The following is a 14,408-nucleotide window of genomic DNA, read 5'->3' as shown; positions in this document are numbered from 1 at the left end:
AATAGGTAGTCCCATGCTTCAGCCTCTCTGCAGTTACCCTATTTGGCTAATCATTAGCCAATTATTTTAACTAGTTATTATGCATAAACACAGTGAATATAATGTAGAGCTAGCTACCTGGTAGGGTAACCCAGGGTAACACACCCCCTGCCTGTACTTGAGGTAGGGTGGTGTTTTACCTCAAAGCTATCCTACAATTGACCAGTGTTACATTTATCCCAAATATCCCCCATGCACTAAAAACTGCCTGGTGCAGTTCGTGCATATTTAGGAGTTGAGAAATACACATGCATCGACTGCTTGTCAGAATGCATGTTTCCCTCCTTATGGCACTTGTAACTTGAATGTGCCACAAGAATAATATTTATCTTGCATAGAACACAGAAAAACAAGCCGACTATAAAAGACAAACAATTCTATTATGGGGTTACCCGATTTTTATATTCATGACTTGTTTGTTTGCAGAGGAAAAGTAAATGTGGACAGTTCTAGCATTGGCAGAAATATTTCTCATGTTCCATATTTTTTGGGACGTGGCAGTAATGATTTTGCTGTGGAGCAGCACCACAGCAAAATGACTACAGCGGAAACACTGGTCTATATTCTCCCAAGTACTGACACAGCACCTAATCACCCCACTGGCTGAGAATCAATATTGTTTCAAATAACAAGAACCTGATACGAAGTAACACCATACATGTTATTTGAAGTCATGTTTCTCTAACCTAACCCCCTGTAACACAGCTGTAGTGTTATTCCTTTTCTTCTTTCCCAAGCCTCAATGTGTACCTCCAGGTCAGAGGTCACCAGATAAGATAGATAGGTGACGTAAAGCAGCAGATGATTGTGTGGGTAATAGTCGATTGTCAAAGAGGTCGATGGTTAGAAGTCTAGTCCAAGTGTCTATTGAGGGCGATGTCATCAGGTCTACGTGATGTTAGTCACCCAACACATGTAGGCCTAGTAGAGTTTCAGGTCATAACAACTCCAAAATGTCACACTATTGTGAAATGTTAGGTAATATAGGTTGGCTTATTGTCCCTTGGATAGTGTTATTTTTTGCATTGAAAGTATCAGGTGAATAAGCTCCAATCCAACATTTGTGGTGGAAGGTAGCCTAGCGGTTAGAGCATTGGGACCAGCACCCGAAAGGTCGCTAGTTCTAACTCCCGAACCGACAAGGTGAACAATCTGCCCATGTGCCCTTGAGCAAAGCACTTAGCCCAAATTGCTCCAGTGTCGCTGTAGATAATGGCAGACCCTGGCAGAGACACCACTCTCCGAGGGGGTCTCAAGGAGAGTGGGGATATGCCATAACCAACATTTCCAATTCACATGCGTATTAATACACAATTGTACAAGTGGGAAATAGAACAATAATAAGCATCTACCAAATTACCATCGTCAACACTTCACAATTGAAGCTTGACATTTTTCAAATCTTAGGACTTAAGATTGATTTTAGGGGAACTAGTCATCTATAATGAAACTGTACTATATTTTCTGTTTCTCAGTCTCTATAAATCAATTAAATGATCATGTTGACTCTTCGTCATATCAAGTAGCCTCATAAATATGTCTATAAATCAAAAAGCGTTGGCCCTGGTGCCCTTCCATATGCCCCAGGAGGACCAGGTGCTCGCTTGGCTTTCTCTGCCCGCTGAAAAGGGGTGTTTACGGGGCAGTGCCAGTCATTGTACCCAGGCTCTCTCTTCTCCTCAGCAGGCCAACTGGCACGCCACACGGTCCACTCAGTATTCACATAACAATGACATCATCACATATCACCACCACACGCTTTGTGTCGCTATCCCGAGACAATAGGGAGAGGCAGAGTGTTGGTTCGGGGGCTAACTTTCCGTCGCTGGCATGCGGGAAAAAATAATATCTCCGTCCTTCAGTAAAATGTCTGAGAAATGTCTTGTTGCTGACCAATGAAGTGAGATACTTGCAGGGCATTTTGTCTCCCCTTGTCATATTCATTACTGGCTGGCTGACACTGAAGAGGGAGTGACTGACTGACTGGCACAGAGGACAGCAGCACACAGTTCAACTCTCTTTGAACCACCATGAATGACTGCGACGGCCAGTCTAGTCAAAGCAGGGATACATAGATACTGTATAGAGAGGGCTATAGATATATCCATACAGAGTCATCTCTATGGCTCAGAGTCAAAGACTTGGACTGAATCTACTGTGCCTATAGTGAATCTGACTGAAATTCAACTGATCATGTTCTAGACTTTTTTTTTAACAAGGTAGCATCATTCGTAACCCATTTTCATATTTTTTGATTCTCAGTTGCGATGAATTCAACAGACAGACTGAATCCAGGTCAGCCTGATTGGGATGGCACCCTATTCCCTACATAATGCACTACCTTTGACCAGATCCCCGGTCAAAAGTAGTGCACTACATAGGAAATAGTGCACCATTTCAGATGTAGACACAGTCGCCACCACCTATGGTCCTAAAATTATTGCTCCTCCCTGATGTAGCAGTCCTCCTAGTGACTGTGGACAAATTTGGATGGAGTGAGTGAAGTAGAAGAGGAGGAGATGAGTAGAGAAAGGAGAGGGAGAGATGATTCAGCATGTACTACTCCTGCCGGGAAGAAAGAGTGTGCCTTTGCTCTGCGTGTCTCCTTGTGTATGGGTTGTCTCGGTGGCATTCAAAATTCAGTACGGGGAATGACACATCACCAGCCATTTTAACATTCTCTGGGCGTGCTGGGCTCTAATCAATCACAGGTTCATTTCCATTTATTGGAGCCTTTTAACGGTCCCAAGTGCTGGAATTTGTCTTCCCTGTCAGGGGAGATGTGTCCAGCCTTATGTTAGCTAGCTAGTAGCCTAATGAGATTACAATTGGAGTGAACTAAGCACAGTCAATGATTATCTATTTAACAAATCTATGCATTTCTTTCCTTGTTTTATTAATGGTTTAATGGGTATTTAGAAGGCTTACTCTTTGCAACAATATTAGTTCCAATTTTCCAGGATCACCTAAAGTACAAGGCCTACATAAATAGCCCAGATCTTGGGATGCTGATCAATAGGGTACATTAGCTGCTGAATGCCCACTAGCTCCATTGTATGTAGTTCTATAGGAGGAGGTCCATTAACGTACAACAATGGCCCTATGACTATTCTGAGCCTAAAACCTCATTCAGATAAAATCACACCGGCATGTGTCTAGTTATAGTAGCTCCCGAGTGACACAGCGGCCTAAGGCACTGCATCTCAATGCTAGCGGTGTCACTACAGACACTGGTTCGATCCCGGGCTGTATCACAACCGTCTGTAATCGGGAGTCCCATAGGGCGGCACGCTGGGCGTCATCCGGGTTATGGGAGGGTTTGGCAATCATTGTAAAATAAGAATTTGTTATTAACTGACATGCCTAGTTAAATAAATAAAATATAGTAGTAGAGGCTATTAGGGTCACGTGTCTATTAATTCATACAGGTCTACATCCCTTCATGCCATTGTCACCCCTTTGATACCCGAGTGACCTGACCCCAATCCCTCACTACGGCATGCAATCTTCTCTCCATCACTAAACATCCGTGAGGCATGAATAATCTCCCAAACCAAGCGAGAGACCCAGCCAGGGGACAATAATTTGTCTTGGCACTGCTTGCACACCAGCTGTAATAGCGTTAAATAATCCTAGCCACGTATATCTGAACTCGACGATGGAACATTCGTGGAGTTGAGCTATGCTTGGCTACAATAATCAATGATTTGGAGACTGGGAGAGAGACGCAGAGCATAGACAGTTATATGTATCTCACCCGCTAGTCCTCCTCTGCCGTCCCCGTGGCCCTTGCGTTTCTGGAGGATGAAATAGGGATTTGCTCGCTCGGTTATCCACAACGCACTCGCCTGCAACACCTCTTCAGGGTGCACCCACATCCTCGTCCAGTTGATTCTAAAAGCACATCAAATCCAGTTGATTCAGGCGGTGCCTGTCAGATGAACTGGAATGCTGATTCGGTCTGTCCAGTGGCTGAGACTCGATGCAGGTCCACCGAATAACGCGTACAATTGGACAACGACAACTTGGTTGCAGTGTAGGTATAGAACTATGACAGCATAAAGACCCTATTTATTCGCTAAAAACACGCAAAAATAAAATACGCTCTCCAAACATCATGCAAAAATTGTGTGCAATACACTCAGTGGATCTCAATTACTAGGTGGCACAATAAAGCGGGTATCGCATTAAAACAACCGAATCTTACAGATTTCTGTAGGGATGGATCTGAGAGCGACACTTCGGTTCGGTCTTTGTTGTTTATTGTCTGTGTTGTAACCGCTGTCAGGTAGATATCGATGCCGCCGACGAGTCCTCGTTCATCGGTCACCAGATATTTCAGAATAAGCGATGGTTGGACGCTAAATAATGTACCCACAAGCACGTTATATCCATTAGGCTATTTATAACATACTAATCCAACATATATGTATGCTGCCTGCCTCCTCATCGAACAACAATGTCATTTAATGCAACCCACTCTCTACCGCCGCTACCGCACAGCTCTGTATCAACAACACCCGTCATAGAGTGGCCACATCGTTACGTCAACTTTGTGGGAGGTGGTTGCATAATTATAGCCTAGGCCCTACGTGGTAATAAAGTATGAATTCAAATGACTAAAGTTGTTCATCGATATGACTTGGCTACTGTTTACAAATACCAGGTGTCGAAGCTGTCTTCAGGAGCAAAGCTGTCACTGCCGGCTCTCTCTCTCTTGCATTTGTTGTTTTTGCCACCTGTTACCAATTAGTGGATCAATTGTAATGGTTTCCATGGTTTCTTTCATCTGTACTTTTTTCTTTAATGCAAATATCATCAAAGCCATTTTATAAGCAAATACAATTGCCATAACTTACACCTATGTCCAGTGGGTAGTCTATAGGGGTTTTACAATGACATGCCACACACATTTGGGATTTCTTAAAAACTTGAGAAGGGGGTGTTTAAGAATGAAAACGTTGAATTTGTAAATTCCCAGTTAGTCAGAGGGCTGAAAAGGTACACGAAAATCATATCCAGTTTCAAACATCAGTTCCTTCAACACCACACACCCACAAACCTGTCAGACATGAGTCAACAAATGCTTGTGTGTCAACAAACAAATATGTGCTAAATATGTGGGAGTTGATGGAGAGAGAAATGGTTTATATTCCACAACGTCTCTCCGTATACAGTATGTGGTCCATGGTCTGCTAAAGGCCTGTACTTAACTGTGCTTGTTTATATATATATATGTGTGTGTGTGTGTGTGTGTGTGTGTGTGTGTGTGTGTGTGTGTGTGTGTGTGTGTGTGTGTGTGTGTGTGTGTGTGTGTGTGTGTGTGTGTGTGTGTGTGTGTGGGTTTAGCTTCGCTGAACTGACTGCACTTTAAGGTTCACAGCTTCCATCGACGCGTGGGAGACCTTGTCTGAGGTTGCTTGACTTTCTCTCGACAGACCACATTAAGTAAAAGGGATTCGGAGCTGCAGAGACGAGACCGATGTCACTACACTTTCTGTTGTTGTCGGTTTAGACTGAGGCTGAAGGTAGGGACAAGCAGATGTGCATAGTGCACTATTTGTTTTTACCCTCCACCTATTCACCAGTAACCACAGTGGGGCTATGTCAGGGGCTCCGTTCAGTCAGTGTTTGTGTACATAGTCTGGAGGAACAGTTTCATCCACAGAATTGGGGGATGGAAACTTGACATTTAGGACTAACAAACAAACCCACTGACATAATGCCGACTCAAAGGGACCCCCTAAATACGTGTAATTGAGTTCACAAGATCCAATTTCCAACTGAAGTTTACTCTGTTCTCTTTTCTTTCCTAAAGATACTCTTCCACTAGATCGAAAAGTCCCTCTTAGTTTCACCCTGTTTCATCTGCAAAACTTCTTGTGTTTTTAGCCTCAACTTTTATTCTGATATCGCTCAAAAGCACCTTAAATTTAGGGCAGGATTAAAGGGAGGCTTACCTTTCTGCCATTTAGTGGGCAGAGGGGCAAATTCATTCATAATTGGATTAGGTTTATGTGTAGAGTTGATTAAATGTTATGCTGCACAAAAATAAATAACACATTTGTCTAAACTAATCCAACTAGTTAGTTAGATTTTTTCATCCCATTACTGAAATAGTTGTCAGTTTAAATGGCTTAGACTTCCATCTCCTACTGAGACAAGCTCTCCTGACAGAGATGGGGATTTCTTCAATGTTTTTTTTACTGTCAGGCAGACATCAGGGATTGAGGCTTTCAAGCTTCACTCTCAGTCCCAGTCGAGTTAAACCCTTCAAGGTTGAGTTGATCGTGGAGAGCTGCTTTCTGCTTGGCAGTAGGGCCTTCCTCCCTGCCTTTTCTTACCATCACAGAACCAAAACAGAACTATCTGTTCCATAGCTTTGCATCTAACACATCCTCATATCCCCATTTTAGAAGCAGTCCTTCCCTTAAAAAAACAGAAGCAGAACTGAAACAAGGGTTCCCATTCTAAGGAAATGTTCCTTTTCCTCTCCTTGTTCTGTTGTGAGCTGCCAAAACCCCGCAATCAAGACAGTGGTGCTACGGTAAACACTACTTGAAGGAGAAAACACCTAAAGTAAGGATTTCCTCAGTATATAACTGAATAAGGAAAGGAGGAAACCTAGTCAGCTGCACAACTGAATGCATTCAACCCAAATGTGTCTTCTGCATTTTACCCAACCCCTCTAAATCAGAGAGATGCAAGGAGCTGCCTTATCCCATGTCATCGACGCAGTTGTTGTTTAACTGCCTTGCTCAAGGGCAGAAGACCATATTTTTCCATCTTGCCGACTCGGGATTCAAACCAGAGACCATTCAGTTACTGGCCCCACACTCTTAACTGCTGGGCTACCTGGGCACCCCAGAATAGCATAGTTAGGGTATGTCATATTTAGGCTATTTCTAGGGTGTAGGCAGTGGTGTAAAGTACTTAAGTACAAATTCTTTAAAGTACTACTTAAGTAGGTTTTTGGGGTATCTGTACTTTACTTAACTATTTCTATTTTTGACAACTTTCACTTTTACTTCACTACATTCCTACAGAAAATAATGTACTTTTTTCTCTATTAATTTTCCCTGACACCCAAAAGTACTCGTTACATTTTGAACGCTTAGCAGAACAGAAAAGTTGTCCAATTCACGCACTTATCAAGAGAACACGTGGTCATCCGCCTCTGGCTATCATTACATTTTCAAAACAAGAAAATGGTGCCACCTGTTTTGCGTAATACAATGAATTTGAAATGATTTATACTTATACTTTGACTTTTGATGTTTAAGTATATTTGAGCAATTACATTTACTTTTGATACTTAAGTATATTCAGAACCAAATAGTTTTAGACTTTTACTCAAGTAGTTTTTTACTGGGTGACTTTCACTTTTAATTGAGGAACTTTCTATTAAGGTATCTATACTTTTACTTAAGTCTGACAAGTGCTACTTTTTCCACCACTGGTGTATGCTACACCTACATCAAAAAGGGCAGTTTATTTTTAGTCATTGACAGATTCGTTCCACATTCAAGGAATGAAGGGGGCTTTTGAGAAATGGAGAAGACCACATGCAGATCAAACGGGTCGAATAGTGAAGCCTTGAAGACAGAGGAGAACAGTCGGTCTGTTTGAAGATGATGTGTTATTGTTGTTGTCTGTATTATTACCTCTAACCAGTGGTGGAAAAGGTATCCAATTGTCATAATTCTGTAAAAGTAAAGATAGTGTAATAGAAAATTCCTAATTAAAATTCCTGGCCTTCTAGGCAGAGTTGCAAAGAAAAAGCCCTATCTCAGACTGGCCAATAAAAATAAAAGATTAAGATGGGCAAAAGACCACAGACCCCGGACAGAGGAACTCTGCCTAGAAGGCCATCCCGGGGTCACCTCTTCACTGTTGATATTGAGACTGGTGTTTTGCGGGTACTATTTAATGAAATTGCCAGTTGAGGACTTGTGAGGAGTCTGTTTCTCAAACTAGACACTCTAATGTACTTGTTCTCTTGCTCAGTTGTGCACCGGGGCCTCCCACTCCTCTTTCTATTCTGGTTAGAACCAGTTTGCATTGTTCTGTGAAGGGAGTAGTACACAGTGTTGCACGAGATCTTCAGTTTCTTGGCAATTTCTCACATGGAATAGCCTTCATTTTTCAGAACAAGAATAGACTGATGTGTTTCAGAAGAAAGCTATTTGTTTCTGGCCATTTAGAGTCTGTAATCAAACCCACAAATGCTGATGCTCCAGATACTCAACTAGTCCAAAGAAGGCCAGTTTTATTGCTTCTTTAACCAGAACAACAGTTTTCAGCTGTGCTAACATAATTGCAAACAGGTTTTCTAATGATCAATTATCCTTTTAAAATGATAAACTTGGATTAGCTAACACAACGTGCCATTAGAACACAGGAGTGATGGTTGCTGATAATGGGCCTCTGTACGCCTATGTAGATATTCCATAAAAAAATCTGCCGTTTCCAGCTACAATAGTAATTTACGTCTCCACTGTATTTCTGATCAATTTGATGTTATTTTAATGGACATTTTTTGTTGTTTCTGGGGAGCCTGGCGATCTGTCTGAGGCATGCAAGCCTGTAGCAGCTCCCGGACACGAAGTCCTTCCCACATTCCCGCTTCCCTTAGGTGAGGGAATGTGTAACAATGTGTGTAACAATGTGCGCTGAGACGGGAACCAAGTTCAGGGAGTGAGTGTTTTAGTAAAATAAACGGCACATAATACAAAACAAGAAACCGAAACAATGACGCATGGGGAAGGAACCAAAGGGAGTGAGATATATAGGGAAGTGATGGAGTCCAGATGAGTCTGACGATGCGCAGATGCGCGTAACGAAGGTGGCAGGTGTGCGACATAACGAGCAACCTGGTGACCTAGAGGCCGGAGAGGGAGCACATGTGACAAAAGGTGAATTTGTCTCCCAGTGTCTGTTGGAAAGCAGACTGAACCAGGCTGTCCTCTAGGATTTAGTCTGTGCTTAACTTTATTTATAACGTTTTTACCCCTTTTTCATGATACCCAATTGGTAGTTACAGTCTTGTCCCATCGCTGCAACTCCCGTACGGACTCGGGAGAGGCAAATGTGGAGAGCCATGCATTCTCCGAAACACGACCCTGCCAAGCCACGCTGTTTCTTGACACACTGCTCGCTTAACCCGGAAGCCAGCCGCACCAATGTGCCGGAGGAAACACTGTACAACTGGTGACCGTGTCAGCGTGCATGCGCTGTGTTTGAAATTCACTGTTCAACTAAGGGAACTTACATATAATTGTATGTGTGTGGTACAGAGATTAGGTAGTCATTCAAAAATCATTGTAGCCCTTTCCTGCAGTCAATGACCAAAGCACCCTATTGGCCTCATGGGTGGAATGTTATTAATATGATTCATAGTTTTATTAATATATATATATTTTTTAAACAGACAAATGACATTGTTTCTCCAGAATTGTTATATTTCGGTCTTCTGTGATGTATATAAATTCTAATATTGGGATGCAAAATCAAAATGTAATACATCAACTCTATATCTGACATGGTAGAGGTGACTTTTTTTTAAGCCCATAACCATGTCTGTGAGGTATATACTTTGTTTCAATGTAGATTTGTTTAAGACTACCAATAATCACTGTAACCCTGATTTAGCCCACTACAGTATTAAACACTATTATTGCACATAGTGAGTCCATGCAACCTACTGTATTCTGTGACTTAAGCACATTCTTATTCCTGAACTTATTTAGGCTTACCATAAGAAAGGGGTTGAATACTAATTGACTCAAGACATTTCAGCTTTTCATATTTAATTGATTAGTAAAATATATATATATATATAATTGCACTTTGACATTACGTGGTTATTTTGTGTAGGTGCTGTAACCACCACAAAGTATCATGAGATGGCTGGTGTTGATGTGTTCTGTGTCATTCTGTGTTCTGAGTCATTTCCTTAAAGTTCCCCCATGTCTCTGATACCAACATAATGAATGTCAGCTAGCTGTCAGCTACTGCAAGAGATACATATTTCACAATATGTTTACTATTACCAAGGCACCTGACCACTGACTGAGGGACAAATTCATACGGTCTTGTACAAATACTGCACTGTGGGTTTGGTTGAATTGAATCCAAAAGGATTACGTCAATAGTTTTACGTCTTGGCAAATCCAGATCAAATGGAATAGATTTGGTCATTTCATATGTGGTGGCAATGGCATAAAATACTTTAGGTTTCCTACTTCAAAACGATAAGGAAAGTGATTAGATGGAGACATGGCCTAGTTATTTCCAGTGAAATCTCCCTTCCCAAGGCTGTGCTGTGGAAATGCAACGACCTGTCACCTTATTACTGTACAAAAATACTCTCTAGAGGAAATATACCATCTCATCTGACCTCATGTAGGTTTACTGTATCTATCTCCATCTGTCCATATGAACACAATGGTGTGTGTGTAGGCTACTGTACTAAACAACAGTCTGTCATTCTCAGATCCCCCTTTTATCCAGCCTCACCCAGAAACGTGTTCACGAAATATGTGGTCAATCAGATTTTTCACAGAAGCACATGTTGTTTTATGGCTACATTTCTCCATTGTTCATAAAACGTTTGTTACGAGTCTTGTGTTCAAATCTAACTTCATATTGATAACTTGCTGTATTTTGGGCGTTCAGAATAGTTACACATCAATAGTGGCAACGCAACAAGCCTGAGACTGTATGGCTCGGTTCCAATATCCACACTAACATATCTCTTAGCACGAAGCCATATTCGGCATGCATTCAGGTGGTATGCTAGTGTGGATTTACCCAGAGCCACCTCAACACTGCTGTAGACCCACCGGCTGGTCAGATGCCCTAACATGATAAGTTTGACACTTAGAAATACTTCTTGAACCTTCCAGAATACAGTTCAATGCATATAATAATATACTGTCTCTGTTCATGGGGTTGCTGTTTACACTAAAATACATAGAGCAGGGTTTCTTATTCACAGTTTGTGTGTGTGTGATATCTGTTAGCCCTCGTCGTGTATTGTACATGTTCCTGGGTCTAATTATAGCTGGTTATCACACAAACTGTATGTACATGTAGTATATACTATTGTTTATTATATGTCACTTTATTCCTAGTTATATGTACATATCTACCTCAATTACCTCGCACCCCTGCACATTGACTCTGTACTAGTACCCCGGGTATATCGTTACTCATTGTGTATTATTTGTTTTATTATTATGTGTTTTACTCTCTATTATTCCTCTATTTTCTTCCTTTCTGCATTGCTGCTAAGTGAAGGGCCCGTAAGTAAGCGCTTCACTGTTGGTCTACACCTGTTGTTTACAAAGCGTGTGACAAATAACATTTGATTTGAGTTCATGTGAAACTATTATTAGACTGCATTTATCTAGACTTCCTTTCATTGGAAAGAATGTGATTAATTGGGACGTATATAGGGCCTATGACGCACTCATCCTGTATTCTCTCTTCCAAAGGCTAGCATGATGATGGACATGTAGTAGGATACAGTGCTCTCTTGAGGTCAACTTGAAGAACTGCTTGCAATATGTAATCCCAATATTTACCCAGCAGAGGGCAATGTTTAATCGATTACAGGTCACAGACCCACAGCTATGATCATGTTATTTTTCTGCAATGTGTCTTGACAATATTAAGCTCTAATTGATGTCTTCCCTATTATTATGCAATGTAGAAAATAGTCCAAATAAAGAAACAAATATTGAATGAGTAGGTGTTCTAAAAACGTTTGACCGGTAGTGTATATATATTTGTTTTTTTTACTAACAACTTTGGTGGGCGAAAATAAATAATCCGCGGTCGCCTATTGCCGATCCCTGTATAGGCGAACACTAGCCTTTATTATGGGGGACAGGTTCGATTATATTCGTGATCCCCGCCCAAGTCACATGTTGAGAAAGCTTGTCCAGGGCGCACAGCTGACTGACAACAACATTGCAGGCCAGTCGCTTAGGTAGCAGTAGGCAGGGTGGAGAAGCACGCCTTACAACCAACTGTTTAAAAACATTTCTGTCAACAGCCAGAAGCTACCTTTAACCAGTTGGTTTGCTACATCACTTTTCAAGTATTTCAACTTCAGGGTAGTCCGAAATCGTAGTCGTCGAGCTTGGAAAGGGGGAGGCTACCAGCGAGAGGCAGCTTTTAGGCTTGGTGGAGAGGGAAACATTCGCTATATCCTCGGACTGAACATGGCAATGTCCCTCATCCAAGCCTGCCGCAGTCTAGCTCTCTCAACATGGCTGCTATCCTTTTGCTTCGTGCATTTGCTGTGCCTGGACTTTACGGTGGCGGAGAAAGAAGAATGGTACACCGCGTTTGTCAACATTACTTATGTGGATCCCGTGACTTCAGAAATCAAAACAGAGAAGACTGAGTGTGGAAGATATGGCGAGCACTCCCCCAAGAAAGAAGCAAGAGGGCAAGTGTTGATGCCTTTGCTTTTGCAAGAGAGACAAGCTTGCGACCCGAACGCTAAGTATCCCCTGCCTTATCAAAACAATGCTTGGATGGCGTTGATAGCTGCGGGGAATTGTACATTCAGAGATAAAATTCGCAACGTCGCTGCACTCCACAACGCATCTGCAGTCATAATTTATAACGCGGGCTCCACTAATATCAACGATACCATAACAATGCCTCATCAAGGTAAACTACACTTTCGGGGGAGAAATGCATCATACTCATCAATCGTACATGACTGTATGCGATGCACTCTATCACTTGTATGAGACACTGTACTTGTCACTGTTGTGACTTGGTGACAGTTTACAAGTGCTCTGCCCTCTTATCATGTCGTTATGGCAATGGCACACTGTTTTAGGCTGTTGAATACTGGCAATGCAATCATGTCAGTAAGCCACAAGCTCAAAACTGTCAAACTCACTATTATATATTGAACTAATCAACAAAGAAGCACATTGTTCATTTGAAGCACATTGTCCACAAAACTAGATTTTGGATTGCAGGCCTACTTGTTAAGGGAATGGGCCACTTGTGTAAAATATATATGTTGATATTATGCTGCATAGCCCATGCATGAACTCACCATGACCCTCTGGGAGTTGTATCCACCCAGCTTGTATAGACTATTGATGCATGTTTCCCTGACTGCATTGGGATAGATCATCAGTCAAGCTCTGATATCCTACACATTCCCTATACATTTTAGCCTATATCTAATTTGAATGCATATCTAATTCTCGCTGATTCTGAACTGGGCCAAATGTTGAGTCAGGGGTTGGCATGGTACTGGCTCAGACCAGGCTGAGGCTGTTGGGTAAGCTAAAGAGTTCTCCTGTAATTTCTCTCTCCGGCTCATTCTTGACCGCATCAACATCTGACCTCACTTCGCTCCCTGTCCTTCTTCAGCACTGACAACTGACCAGGTGAAAGCCAGCCTCATGATGAGCTTCCACCATTATTGTTTTCACTTGTCAGGTATGTACCAATCAGTGCAGATGAAGAAACAGATTTTGTTTTTTACAATTTAGAGCCTGTCTCTCCTGCTCTCACCCTGAGCCATGTAGGAAAGAATCAAGGACAGAGGGGGGACAGGAAGTAGGAGGATTTTAGTTTTGGGTGGACATAAATATTAATGAAAGAAGTATTTAGCACAGTTACGATTTCAAACCCAAAATGATTTAAATTTTGGGGTTGTAAAACTGCTTTGCAAGAGATCCAAATGGCAATCCATATTTTACCTTTATTTAACTAAGAACACATTCTTATTTTCAATGACGGCCTAGTGGGTTAACTGCCTGGGTTAACTGCCTGTTGTACCTGGGATTTGAACTTGCAACCTTCCGGTTACTAGTCCAATCACTAGGCTACCCTGCCACCCCGGTACAGCTTCTGTCAACTTAGTGTGTGTGCATTTTTTTTTAACCTTTATTTAACTAGGCAAGTCAGTTAAGAACAAATTCTTATTTTCAATGACGGCCTATTTGAGTCATCTCTGTTTAGTGGGTTAACTGCCTGTTCAGGGGCAGAAAGACAGATTTGTACCTTGTCAGCTCGGGGGTTTGAACTTGCAACCTTCCGGTTACCAGTCCAACACTCTAACCACTAGGCTACCCTGCCGCCCCGTGTGAGTGTTTGTTTTCGTAAAACCTACCCAATTCAATGGTGACACTGAAGTACCATAAATACACTTTGTGTATTAATGGGGTCGACAGACTAATTCAAATTAATATTAATGAAAGAAGGATTTAGCACAGTTACGATTTCAAACCCAAAATTTACTAATTGAGTCATCTCTGTTTAGCCTTGGCTTGAACATCTACAGAAAGTGGCGGTTACTATGACAACTTTTCTTAGACATCTGATTT

General features: G+C 41.8%; 2 protein-coding genes across 3 annotated transcripts in view; one reads left to right on the top strand and one right to left on the bottom strand.

The window, feature by feature from the left end:
• LOC109882294 (TBC1 domain family member 9) overlaps positions 1 to 4,756 on the bottom strand; it is a 28,400-nt gene extending 23,644 nt beyond the window's left edge. Inside the window, exons 1-2 of one of the 2 annotated variants that reach the window (XM_031837940.1) lie at positions 4,703 to 4,756; positions 3,797 to 3,933 (exon numbers count right to left, since the gene is read on the bottom strand). In XM_031837940.1, the coding sequence (XP_031693800.1) occupies positions 3,797 to 3,917 (121 nt within the window). In that variant the 5' untranslated portion in view covers positions 3,918 to 3,933; positions 4,703 to 4,756. Of the gene's footprint in view, positions 1 to 3,796; positions 3,934 to 4,246 lie in introns of both variants that reach the window. The other variant, XM_031837939.1, reaches the window with a different exon arrangement.
• Positions 4,757 to 11,962: 7,206 nt separating this feature from the next.
• Positions 11,963 to 14,408, top strand: part of LOC109887370 (RING finger protein 150) — a 33,332-nt gene continuing 30,886 nt past the window's right edge. The window contains exon 1 of the mRNA XM_031837938.1: positions 11,963 to 12,726. Within this exon, the coding sequence (XP_031693798.1) occupies positions 12,270 to 12,726 (457 nt within the window). The 5' untranslated portion in view covers positions 11,963 to 12,269. The remainder of the gene's footprint in view (positions 12,727 to 14,408) is intronic.

The sequence above is a fragment of the Oncorhynchus kisutch genome, linkage group LG12 (assembly GCF_002021735.2).
Source record: "Oncorhynchus kisutch isolate 150728-3 linkage group LG12, Okis_V2, whole genome shotgun sequence".
Lineage (NCBI taxonomy): Eukaryota > Metazoa > Chordata > Actinopteri > Salmoniformes > Salmonidae > Oncorhynchus > Oncorhynchus kisutch.
The sequence above is the reverse complement of the archived record's forward strand: the minus strand, read 5'-3'. Positions and strand labels throughout refer to the sequence as shown.